Source organism: Heterodontus francisci, chromosome 16 (genome assembly GCF_036365525.1).
Source record: "Heterodontus francisci isolate sHetFra1 chromosome 16, sHetFra1.hap1, whole genome shotgun sequence".
Classification (NCBI taxonomy): domain Eukaryota; kingdom Metazoa; phylum Chordata; class Chondrichthyes; order Heterodontiformes; family Heterodontidae; genus Heterodontus; species Heterodontus francisci.
The window spans coordinates 17,994,241-18,007,654 of record NC_090386.1 but is presented as its reverse complement, the minus strand read 5'-3'; the positions used below and the strand labels follow the sequence as shown (position 1 = coordinate 18,007,654).

Here is a 13,414-nt window from a genome sequence, read left to right as displayed (position 1 = left end):
ATGGTTAACGCCTGTGGCTATACGTATGCTAGCATGCCCACGTGATACACACATGCAAATAGGGACAGAAAAAAGCAGAAGAAAAGATAAATAGAACAGTTTGAGGCAATATCTTGTTACTGTTTCTCAAGCTCGCTGCAGTCCTTGTTTGAAGATATGGTCTTGCATTTTGTTGGGGCCCAGTATTCTTCGTAAACCTTTTTCACGTAGGAAATTTGTATGTCTCTGAGTTTAATTGTCTTCAATGGTTTCAGTTTCCTGAGAGATGAGCAGGCAGGAGAGGAGAGGTCTTCTCAAACCAGGAGCCAGGAGCTTTCCGAGTTTGAATCTTTTGTTGGAAGTTCAAATCACAACAGCCAGCTAATCATGTGACTGAAACTGGTCTGATCACTTCTTCTGTGTATTGGGGAAGCAACGACTGGGTCCTTTTTGTTCCAACACTGCTACTACTATGCAAATGTAATTCCAGTCAGGAGCTTGCAAGTTTAAGTTTTAATGTTCATGTGGCAAAATCATGTGTGCCTCAGTCTTGACAAGTAGGAGGGGGGGCGGGGGCGGTTGCCTGACAACAGCTAAAGATGATCACGCACAACTTGCACATGAGAAGTCAGAAACTGGCTGAGAGACAGAGGTAATTACTCAGTCTAGCTAGAACAATAGGGGTGCGCTCTGATTCAATTACCTGGAATGGGTGTTGTCAAAAGCCTCGACACCCATTGACTTTGAACGAGCCATACTCTGTCAAATGCTGCCTTGATGTCAAGGGCAGTCGCTCTCACCTCACCTCTTGAGTTCAGCTTTTTTGTCCATGTTTGAACCAAGGCTGTAATGAGGTCAGTGCTGAGTGGCCCTGGCGGAACCCAAACTGAGCAGGTTATTGCTGAGCCAGTGCCAGTTGATAGCACTGTTGATAACACTTTCCATCATTTTACTGATGATTGAGAGGAGACTGATGTGGCGGTAATTGGCTGGGTTGGATTTTTTTATTTTTTATTTGGAGATACAGCACTGAAACAGGCCCTTCGGCCCACCAAGTCTGTGCCAACCATCAACCACCCATTTATACTAATGCTATATTAATCCCATATTCCTACCACATCCGCACCTTCCCTCAATTCCCCTACCACCTACCTACACTAGGGGCAATTTATAATGGCCAATTTACCTATCAACCTGCAACTTTTTGGCTGTGGGAGGAAACCTGAGCACCCGGCGAAAACCCACGCGGTCACAGGGAAAACTTGCAAACTCCACACAGGCAGTACCCAGAATTGAACCCGGGTCGCTGGAGCTGTGAGGCTGTGGTGCTAACCACTGCGGCACTGTGCCGCCCGATTTGTCCTGCTTTTTGTGTACAGGATATACCAGGGCAATTTTCCACAATGCCGGGTAGATGCCAGTGTTGTAGCTGTACTGGAACAGCTTGGCTAGGGGCGCGGCAAGTTCTGGAGCACAGGTCTTCAGTACTCTTGCCAGAATATTGTCAGGGTCCATAGCCTTGGCAGTATCCAGTGCCTTCAGGCGTTTCTTAATATCACGTGGAGTGAATCGAATTGGCTGAAGTCTGGCATCTGTAATGCTGGGGACTTCAGGAGGAGGCCGAGATGGATCATCAACTCGACATTTAAGATATGCTCTGTCTTTCTGTTTTTTTTTCTACCAAAGTGGATAGCTTCACACTTATTCACATTATATTCCATCTGCCGTGTTCTTGTCCAAGTCCCTTGAAGCATCCTTGTATCCTCATCACAACTTACATTCCCACCACATTCTGTGTCATCACCAAATTCTGAAATATTACACGCAAGAAATAGGAGCAGAAGTAGACCATATGGCCCAGCGAGCCTGCTCTGCCATTCAATATGATCATGGCTGATCATGGGCTGTAATTCCACTTTCCTGCCCACTCCCCATATCCCTTGATTCCCTGCGCGATCAAAAATCTATCTATCCCAACCTTAAATGTATTCAAAGATAGAGCATCCACAACGCTCTGGGGTAGAGAATTCCAAAGATTCACCACCCTTTGTGTGTAGTAATTTCTCCTCATCTTAGTCCTGAATGACTGGTCTCTTATCCTGAGACTTTTTTTTAAATTCTTTCGTGGGATGTGGATGTCACTGGCAAATCCAGCATTTGTTGGCCTTCCTTAATTGCCCATGACAGCCAAGTGGCATGCTAGGCCACATCAGAGGGTTTTTAAGAGTCAAACCCAGGAACCCAGAGCATTAGCCTAAGCATCTGAATTACTAGTCCAGTGACATTACCGATGCACCACCACCCCTGTGTTCTAGATTCCCGACCAGTGGAAACAATCTCTCAGCTTCTACCCTATCGAGCCCTTTCAGAATCTTGTATATCTCAATTAGATCGCCTCTCATTCATCCCCTCCCCATTCCCCACCATCCTCCCCACACCCTCTCCCCACCCTCCTCCTCTGCCTCCTCCATCCCGTCCCCCAATCCCCCTCCCACCTCTCCCCTTTTCCCCTCTTCCACCTCTCCGCTTTTCCCCCCTCCCCCACCTCTCCGCTTTTCCCCCCTCCCACCTCTCCGCTTTTCCCCCCTCCCACCTCTCCGCTTTTCCCCTCTCCCACCTCTCCGCTTTTCCCCCCACCCACCTCTCCCCTTTTCCCCCCTCCCACCTCTCCCCTTTTCCCCCCCTCCCACCTCTCCCCTTTCCCCCCCTCCCACCTCTCCCCTTTTCCCCCCTCCCACCTCTCCCCTTTTCCCCCCCTCCCACCTCTCCCCTTTTCCCCCCTCCCACCTCTCCCCTTTCCCCCCCCTCCCACCTCTCCCCTTTCCCCCCCCTCCCACCTCTCCCCTTCCCCCCCCTCCCACCTCTCCCCTTCCCCCCCTCCACCTCTCCCCTTCCCCCCTCCCACCTCTCCCCTTTCCCCCCCTCCCACCTCTCCCCTTTTCCCCCCTCCCACCTCTCCCCTTTCCCCCCCTCCACCTCTCCCCTTTCCCCCCCTCCCACCTCTCCCCTTTTCCCCCCTCCCACCTCTCCCCTTTTCCCCCCTCCCACCTCTCCCCTTTTCCCCACCTCCCACCTCTCCCCTTTCCCCACCTCTCCCCTTTTCCCCCCCTCCCACCTCTCCCTTTTCCCCCCCTCCCACCTCTCCCCTTTCCCCCCCTCCCACCTCTCCCCTTTTCCCCCCTTCCCACCTCTCCGCTTTTCCCCCCTCCCACCTCTCCCCTTTTCCCCCCTCCCACCTCTCCCCTTTCCCCCCTCCCACCTCTCCCCTTTCCCCCCTCCCACCTCTCCCCTTTCCCCCCTCCCACCTCTCCCCTTTCCCCCCCTCCCACCTCTCCCCTTTCCCCCCCTCCCACCTCTCCCCTTTCCCCCCCTCCCACCTCTCCCCTTCCCCCCCCCTCCCCCCTTCCCCCCCCCCCTCCCACCTCTCCCCTTTCCCCCCCCTCCCACCTCTCCCCTTTCCCCCCCTCCCACCTCTCCCCTTTCCCCCCCCCTCCCACCTCTCCCCTTTCCCCCCCCCTCCCACCTCTCACCTCTCCCCTTTCCCCCCTCCCACCTCTCCCCTTTTCCCCCCCTCCCACCTCTCCCCTTTCCCCCCCCTCCCACCTCTCCCCTTTTCCCCCCTCCCACCTCTCCCCTTTCCCCCCCTCCCACCTCTCCCCTTTCCCCCCCCCACCTCCCCCCTTTCCCCCCCCTCCCACCTCTCCCCTTTCCCCCCCCTCCCACCTCTCCCCTTTCCCCCCCCTCCACCTCTCCCCTTTCCCCCCCCCTCCCACCTCTCCCCTTCCCCCCCCCTCCCACCTCTCCCCTTTCCCCCCCCTCCCACCTCTCCCCTTTCCCCCCCCCTCCCACCTCTCCCCTTTCCCCCCTCCCACCTCTCCCCTTTTCCCCCCCTCCCACCTCTCCCCTTTCCCCCCCCTCCCACCTCTCCCCTTTTCCCCCCTCCCACCTCTCCCCTTTTCCCCCCTCCCACCTCTCCCTTTCCCCCCCCCACCTCTCCCCTTTCCCCCCCTCCCACCTCTCCCCTTTCCCCCCCCTCCACCTCTCCCCTTTCCCCCCCTCTCCCACCTCTCCCCTTTCCCCCCCCTCCCACCTCTCCCCTTTCCCCCCCCTCCCACCTCTCCCCTTTTCCCCCCCTCCCACCTCTCCCCTTTCCCCCCCTCCCACCTCTCCCCTTTTCCCCCCCTCCCACCTCTCCCCTTTTCCCCCCCTCCCACCTCTCCCCTTTTCCCCCCCTCCCACCTCTCCCCCCCTCCCACCTCTCCCCCCTCCACCTCTCCCCTTTTCCCCCCCTCCCACCTCTCCCTTTTCCCCCCCTCCCACCTCTCCCCTTTTCCCCCCCTCCCACCTCTCCCCTTTTCCCCCCCCTCCCACCTCTCCCCTTTTCCCCCCTCCCACCTCTCCCCTTTTCCCCCCTCCACCTCTCCCTTTTCCCCCCCCTCCCACCTCTCCCCTTTTCCCCCCCTCCCACCTCTCCCCTTTTCCCCCCCTCCCACCTCTCCCCTTTTCCCCCCCTCCACCTCTCCCCTTTTCCCCCCCTCCCACCTCTCCCCTTTTCCCCCCCTCCCACCTCTCCCCTTTTCCCCCCCTCCCACCTCTCCCCTTTTCCCCCCCTCCCACCTCTCCCCTTTTCCCCCCCTCCCACCTCTCCCCTTTTCCCCCCCTCCCACCTCTCCCCTTTTCCCCCCTCCCACCTCTCCCCTTTTCCCCCCCTCCCACCTCTCCCCTTTTCCCCCCCTCCCACCTCTCCCCTTTTCCCCCCCTCCCACCTCTCCCCTTTTCCCCCCCTCCCACCTCTCCCCTTTTCCCCCCCTCCCACCTCTCCCCTTTTCCCCCCCTCCCACCTCTCCCCTTTTCCCCCCTCCCACCTCTCCCCTTTTCCCCCCCCTCCCACCTCTCCCCTTTTCCCCCCTTCCCACCTCTCCCCTTTTCCCACCTCTCCCCTTTTCCCACCTCTCCCCTTTTCCCACCTCTCCCCTTTTCCCACCTCTCCCCTTTTCCCACCTCTCCCCTTTCCCACCTCTCCCCTTTTCCCACCTCTCCCCTTTTCCCACCTCTCCCCTTTCCCACCTACCACCTCTCCCCTTTTCCCACCTCTCCCCTTTTCCCACCTCTCCCCTTTTCCCACCTCTCCCCTTTTCCCACCTCTCCCCTTTTCCCACCTCTCCCCTTTTCCCACCTCTCCCCTTTTCCCACCTCTCCCCTTTTCCCACCTCTCCCCTTTTCCCACCTCTCCCCTTTTCCCACCTCTCCCCTTTTCCCACCTCTCCCCTTTTCCCACCTCTCCCCTCTTCCCCCCCTCACCCTCTTTCCCCCCTCACCCTCTTTCCCCCCCTCACCCCTCTTTCCCCCCCTCACCCTCTTTCCCCCCCTCACCCTCTTTCCCCCCCCTCACCCTCTTTCCCCCCCCTCACCCTCTTTCCCCCCCCTCACCCTCTTTCCCCCCCCTCACCCTCTTTCCCCCCCCTCACCCTCTTTCCCCCCCTCACCCTCTTTCCCCCCCTCACCCTCTTTCCCCCCCTCACCCTCTTTCCCCCCCCCTCACCCTCTTTCCCCCCCCTCACCCTCTTTCCCCCCCCTCACCCTCTTTCCCCCCCCTCACCCTCTTTCCCCCCCCTCACCCTCTTTCCCCCCCCTCACCCTCTTTCCCCCCCCCCCTCACCCTCTTTCCCCCCCCCCTCACCCTCTTTCACCCTTCCCCCCCCTCACCCTCTTTCCCCCCCCCTCACCCTCTTTCCCCCCCCCTCACCCTCTTTCCCCCCCCCCCTCACCCTCTTTCCCCCCCCCCTCACCCTCTTTCCCCCCCCTCACCCTCTTTCCCCCCCCCCTCACCCTCTTTCCCCCCCCCCTCACCCTCTTTCCCCCCCCCTCACCCTCTTTCCCCCCCCCTCACCCTCTTTCCCCCCCCCCAATCACCCTCTTTCCCCCCCCCAATCACCCTCTTTCCCCCCCCCAATCACCCTCTTTCCCCCCCCCAATCACCCTCTTTCCCCCCCCCAATCACCCTCTTTCCCCCCCCCCAATCACCCTCTTTCCCCCCCCAATCACCCTCTTTCCCCCCCCCAATCACCCTCTTTCCCCCCCCCAATCACCCTCTTTCCCCCCCCCAATCACCCTCTCCCCCCCCCTACCTCTCCTCTCTGACCTCTCCTTTCCCTCTCATAACCTGTCCTTTCCCTACCCCTCTCCCTCACTCCTTGTCACCCTCCCCCTCTAATCTTCCCTCCCCTACCCCTTTCCTTCCCCTTTCCTTCCATCCCTTCCTCACTGTTCCTGTCCCCTCCTGCCCCTTCCTCTGATCCCCTTCACCATTTCCCCCTTTCCCCTCTCTGCCTCCCCTTTCCATCTCTCTTTTAGCTCTCCCACTCCCTTCCCACCCTCCCTTACCATCCTTTCCTCTCCTTGCTTCCATTTCTCCCCTCATTTGTCCCCACTCCTGCTTTCCCTCCCTTTCTTCCGTTTACAGTGAAAAGCCATTGACTGATTTTTTTTTTTATTCATAGGTTGTTGGGAACAAAGGGACCAACAGGTATTCTGAGGCAAAAGTGAGTTGGTTTGTTGGCAGTGAGTTCTGTTTGTGCTGTTGACGGTCACCTGTGATATTGTAATAAAAGCAAAATACTACAGCTGCTGGAAATCTGAATAAAAATGTGATATTTTATAAGGTGCTACAGCCTACCGGCTCTGTTACCTTGTGCGAATGTAGCAGGCTTTGAGAGCCGAATCTCTGAGCCATTGACAATAATGTGTAGAGACTGAATGGTCACTAGATAAACTGAGGCATCTGTCCTTGCTGTCTTCACAGAGCCTGTTTCTCTCTTTCTCACTCTTTCTCTTTCCATGTCCTTCATTTACCACTCCCTCCCTCTCTCGTTCTGCTGGTGGGCATCTGGAACTCACTGCCTGAGTGGGTGATAGAGGCAGCAACCCTCATCGCTTTTAGAAAAACACTTGAATATTCACATTATGAGAGAGGAGGTATTAGCGGGTCTGACATCCTTGAAAGGGGATAAGTCACCACGGCCAGATGGATTGTATCCCAGGCTGTTAAAGGAATCCAGGGAGGAACTAGCTGATGCGCTGAGGATCATCTTCAAATCCTCACTAGATGCAGGTGAGATACCAAAGGATTGGAGGTCTGCAACATTGTACCATTGTTTAAAAAGGGTGCGAGGGATAGAACAAATAATTATAGGCCAGTCAGTCCAACCTCAGTGGTGGGCAAATTATTCGAATCAATTCTGAGAGATAGAATAAACTGTCAGTTAGAAAAGCACAAATTAATCAGGATAGTCAGCATGGATTTGTTAAGGAAAGATCGTGTCTTACTAACTTAACTTAATTTTTTGAGGAATTAACAAGGAGGATTGATGAGGGTAGTGCAGTGGATGTTGTCTCCATGGATTTTCGTAAGGCATTTGACAACATCCCACACAGCAGACCGGTCAGAAAAGTAAAAGCCTATGACAAGTCTGATCCAAAATTGGCTCAGTGACAGCAAACGAAGGAAAATGGTTGATGTTTTTGTGACTGTTTCCAGTGGCATTCCACATGGCTCAGTGTTGGGTTCCTTGCTGTTTGTGGTATATATTAATGATTTGGACTTAAATGTGGAAGGCATGATTGCAAAATTTGCTGATGACACAAAAACTGGCCGCGTAGTTGATAGTGAAGAGGATAGCTGTGGACTCCAGAATGATATCAATGGTTTGGTTGAGTGGGTGGAAAAGTGGCAAATGGAATTCAATCCAGAGAAGTGTGAGGTAATGCATTTGGGGAGAAGAAACAAAGCAAGGGGATACACAGTAAACAGGAGGATACTGAGAGGGGTAGAGGAAGTGAGAGATCTTGGAGTGCATGTCCACAGGTCCCTGAAGGTGCCAGGACAGGTAGATTAAGTGAAGAAGGCAAATGAATGCTTTCCTTTATTGGCCGATAGGAGAATACAAAAGCAGGGATGTGATGCTGGAACTGTATAAAACACTGGTTAGGCCACAGCTGGAGTATTACATACAGTTATGGTCACCATATAACAGGAAGGACATTATTACTCTGGAGAGAGTACAGAGGAGATTTGCAAGAATGTTGCCAGGGCTTGAAAATTGCAGCTACGAGGAAAGATTGGATCGGCTAGGGTTGTTTTCCTTAGAACAGAGGAGGTTGAGGGATAACTTAATTGAGGTGTACAAATTTATGAGGGGCCTAGATAGAGTAGACAGGAAGGACCTGTTTCCCCTAGAGGAGAGGTCAATTACCGGGGGCACAGATTTAAGGTGATTGGCAGAAGGATTAGAGGGGACATGAGGAAAAGCTTTCTCACCCAGAGGGTGGTGGGTGTCAGAAATTCACTACCTGAATCGGTGGTGAAGGCAGAAACCCTCAACTCATTTAAAAGATACCTGGACCTGCACCTTAAACGCTGTAACCTGCAAGGCTACGGACCAGGTGCTGGAAAGTGGGATTAGATTGGGCAGCTAGTTTTTCAGCCAGCACAGACATGATGGGCTGAATGATCTCAGTCTCTTCAGTAACTTTTCTATGTTTCATTTGAGATGTCATAATCTACAGGACTACAGACCAAGAGCTGGAAAGTAGGTTTAGCCTGGATAACTCTTTTTCGGCTGGTTATTGGGGAGGTTAACTGTACATTCTGGTGATTGGGGAGGTTAACTGTGCACTCTGGTTACTGGGGGAGGTTAACTGTGCACTCTGGTTACTGGGGGAGGTGAACTGTACACTCTGGTGATTGGGGAGGTTAACTGGACATTCTGGTTACTGGGGGAGGTTAACTGTACACTCTGGTTACTGGGGGAGGTTAACTGTACTCTCTGGTTATTGGGGAGGTTAACTGTACACTCTGGTTACTGGGGGAGGTTGACTACACTCTACTGGGGGAGGTTAACTGTACTCTCTGGTTATTGGGGAGGTTAACTGTGCACTCTGGTTACGGGGGAGGTTAACTGTGCACTCTGGTTACTGGGGGAGGTTAACTGTACACTCTGGTGATTGGGGAGGTTAACTCTGCACTCTGGTTACTGGGGGAGGTTAACTGCACACTCTGGTTACTGGGGTAGGTTAACTGTACACTCTGGTTACTGGGGGAGGTTAACTGTACACTCTGGTGATTGGGGAGGTTAACTGTACACTCTGGTTACTGGGGTAGGTTAACTGTACACTCTGGTTACTGGGGGAGGTTAACTGTACACTCTGGTTACTGGGGGAGGTTAACTGTGCACTCTGGTTACGGGGGAGGTTAACTGGACACTCTGGTTACTGGGGTAGGTTAACTGTGCACTCTGGTTACTGGGGGAGGTTAACTGTACACTCTGGTGATTGGGGAGGTTAACTGTGCACTCTGGTTACTGGGGGAGGTTAACTGTGCACTCTGGTTACTGGGGGAGGTTAACTGTGCACTCTGGTGATTGGGGAGGTTAACTGTACACTCTGGTTACTGGGGTAGGTTAACTGTACACTCTGGTGATTGGGGAGGTTAACTGTGCACTCTGGTTATTGAGGAGGTTAACTGTACACTCTGGTGATTGGGGAGGTTAACTGTACACTCTGGTTACTGGGGGAGGTTAACTGTACACTCTGGTTACTGGGGAGGTTAACTGTACACTCTGGTGATTGGGGAGGTTAACTGTACACTGGTTATTGAGGAGGTTAACTGTAATCTCTGGTTATTGAGGAGGTTAACTGTACACTCTGGTGATTGGGGAGGTTAACTGTACACTGGTTATTGAGGAGGTTAACTGTGCACTCTGGTTATTGAGGAGGTTAACTGTACACTCTGGTGATTGGGGAGGTTAACTGTACACTCTGGTTACTGGGGGAGGTTAACTGTACACTCTGGTTATTGAGGAGGTTAACTGTACACTCTGGTGATTGGGGAGGTTAACTGTACACTGGTTATTGAGGAGGTTAACTGTACACTCTGGTTTTGGGCATTAACTGTACACTCTGGTTATTGAGGAGGTTAACTGTACACTCTGGTGATTGGGGAGGTTATCTGTACGCTCTGGTTATTGGGGAGGTTAACTGTACACTCTGGTTTTGGGCATTAACTGTACACTCTGGTTATTGAGGAGGTTAACTGTACACTCTGGTGATTGGGGAGGTTATCTGTACGCTCTGGTTATTGGGGAGGTTAACTGTACACTCTGGTGACTGGGGAAGTTAACTGTACACTCTGGTGACTGGGGAAGTTAACTGTACACTCTGGTTACTGGGGGAGGTTAACTGTACACTCTGCTGGGGGAGGTTAACTGTACACTCTGGTGACTGGGGAAGTTAACTGTACACTCTGGCTATTGGGGAGGTTAACTGTACACTCTACTGGGGGAGGTTAACTGTACACTCTGCTGGGGGAGGTTAACTGTACACTCTGGTGACTGGGGAAGTTAACTGTACACTCTGGCTATTGGGGAGGTTAACTGTACACTCTACTGGGGAAGGTTAACTGTACACTCTGGTTACTGGGGAGGTTAACTGTACACTCTGGTTATTGGGGAGGTTAACTGTACACTCTGGTTACTGGGGGAGGTTAACTGTACACTCTGGTTGCTGGGGGAGGTTAACTGTACACTCTACTGGGGGAGGTTAACTACACTCTGGTTACTGGGGGAGGTTAACTGTCCACTCTACTGGGGGAGGTTAACTGTACACTCTGGTTACTGGGGAGGTTAACTGTACACTCTGGTTATTGGGGAGGTTAACTGTACACTCTGGTTACTGGGGGAGGTTAACTGTACACTCTGGTTGCTGGGGGAGGTTAACTGTACACTCTGGTTATTGGGGAGGTTAACTGTACACTCTGGTTACTGGGGGAGGTTAACTGTACACTCTGGTGATTGGGGAGGTTAACTGTACACTCTGGTTACTGGGGGAGGTTAACTGTACACTCTGGTGATTGGGGAGGTTAACTGTACACTCTGGTTACTGGGGGAGGTTAACTGTACACTCTGGTGATTGGGGAGGTTAACTGTACACTCTGGTTACTGGGGGAGGTTAACTGTACACTCTGGTGATTGGGGAGGTTAACTGTACACTCTACTGGGCAGGTTAACTGTACACTGGTTACTGGGGGGATTAACTGTACACTCTGGTTACTGGGGGAGGTTAACTGTACACTCTGGTGATTGGGGAGGTTAACTGTACACTCTGGTTACTAGGGGAGGTTAACTGTACACTGGTTATTGGGGAGGTTAACTGTGCACTCTGGTTACTGGGGGAGATTAACTGTACACTCTGGTTACTGGGGAGGTTAACTGTACACTCTACTGGGCAGGTTAACTGTACACTGGTTACTGGGGGGATTAACTGTACACTCTGGTTACTGGGGGGGGTTAACTGTACACTCTGGTGATTGGGGAGGTTAACTGTACACTCTGGTTATTGAGGAGGTTAACTGTACACTCTACTGGGGGAGGTTAACTGTACACTCTGGTGACTGGGGGAGGTTAACTGTACGCTCTGGTTATTGAGGAGGTTAACTGTACACTCTACTGGGGGAGGTTATCTGTACGCTCTGGTTATTGAGGAGGTTAACTGTACACTCTGGTGACTGGGGGAGGTTAACTGTACACTCTGGTTACTGGGGGAGGTTAACTGTACACTCTGGCGATTGGGGAGGTTAACTGTACACTCTACAGGGGGAGGTTAACTGTACACTCAGGTGACTGCGGAAGTTAACTTTACACTCTACTGGGGGAGGTTAACTGCACACTCTGGTTACTGGGGGAGGTTAACTGTCCACTCTACTGGGGGAGGTTAACTGTACACTCTGGTTATTGGGGAGGTTAACTGTACACTCTGGTTACTGGGGGAGGTTAACTGTACACTCTGGTGATTGGGGAGGTTAACTGTACACTCTGGTTACTGGGGGAGGTTAACTGTACACTCTGGTAATTGGGGAGGTTAACTGTACACTCTGGTTACTCGGGGAGGTTAACTGTGCACTGGTTATTGGGGAGGTTAACTGTGCACTCTGGTTACTGGGGGAGATTAACTGTACACTCTGGTGATTGGGGAGGTTAACTGTACACTCTGGTTACTGGGGGAGGTTAACTGTACACTGTGGTTATTGGGGAGGTTAACTGTACACTCTTTTGGGGGAGGTTAACTGTACACTCTGTTTATTGGGGAGGTTAACTGTACACTCTACTGGGCAGGTTAACTGTACACTCTGGTTACTGGGGAGGTTAACTGTACACTCTGGTTACTGGGGGAGGTTAACTGTACACTCTGGTGATTGGGGAGGTTAACTGTACACTCTGGTGATTGGGGAGGTTAACTGTACACTCTGGTTACTGGGGGAGGTTAACTGTACACTGTGGTTATTGGGGAGGTTAACTGTACACTCTACTGGGGAGGTTAACTGTGCACTCTGGTTACTGGGGGAGGTTAACTGTGCACTCTGGTTACTGGGGGAGGTTAACTGTACACTCTGGTGATTGGGGAGGTTAACTGTACACTCTACTGGGGAGGTTAACTGTACACTCTGGTTACTGGGGGAGGTTAACTGTGCACTCTGGTTACTGGGGAGGTTAACTGTACACTCTGGTGATTGGGGAGGTTAACTGTACACTCTACTGGGGAGGTTATCTGTGCACTCTGGTTACTGGGGGAGGTTAACTGTACACTCTGGTGATTGGGGAGGTTAACTGTACACTCTACTGGGGAGGTTAACTGTACACTCTGGTTACTGGGGGAGGTTAACTGTGCACTCTGGTTACTGGGGAGGTTAACTGTACACTCTGGTGATTGGGGAGGTTAACTGTACACTCTACTGGGGAGGTTAACTGTACACTCTGGTTACTGGGGGAGGTTAACTGTGCACTCTGGTTACTGGGGAGGTTAACTGTACACTCTGGTTATTGGGGAGGTTAACTGTACACTCTGGTTATTGGGGAGGTTAACTGTACACTCTGGTTATTGGGGAGGTTAACTGTACACTCTGGTTACTGGGGGAGGTTAACTGTACACTCTGGTTATTGTGGAGGTTAACTGTACACTCTGGTGATTGGGGAGGTTAACTGTACACTCTGGTTATTGAGGAGGTTAACTGTACATTCTGGTTATTGAGGAGGTTAACTGTACTCTCTGGTTATTGAGGAGGTTAACTGTACACTCTGGTTACTGGGGGAGGTTAACTGTACACTCTGGTTATTGAGGAGGTTAACTGTACACTCTGGTGATTGGGGAGGTTAACTGTACACTCTGGTTATTGAGGAGGTTAACTGTACACTCTGGTGATTGGGGAGGTTAACTGTACACTCTGGTGACTGGGGGAGGTTAACTGTACACTCTGCTGGGGGAGGTTAACTGTACACTCTGGTGACTGGGGGAGGTTAACTGTACACTCTGGTGACTGGGGGAGGTTAACTGTACACTCTGCTGGGGGAGGTTAACTGTACACTCTGGTGACTGGGGAAGTTAA

General features: G+C 52.8%; 1 protein-coding gene across 5 annotated transcripts in view; it reads left to right on the top strand.

Annotated features, from left to right (window-relative positions):
- Positions 1–13,414, top strand: part of ttll9 (tubulin tyrosine ligase-like family, member 9) — a 104,488-nt gene that overhangs the window by 5,224 nt on the left and 85,850 nt on the right. For all 5 annotated transcript variants that reach the window (XM_068048025.1, XM_068048024.1, XM_068048021.1 and 2 more), the window contains exon 2: positions 6,480–6,521. In XM_068048025.1, the coding sequence (XP_067904126.1) occupies positions 6,480–6,521 (42 nt within the window). The remainder of the gene's footprint in view (positions 1–6,479; positions 6,522–13,414) is intronic.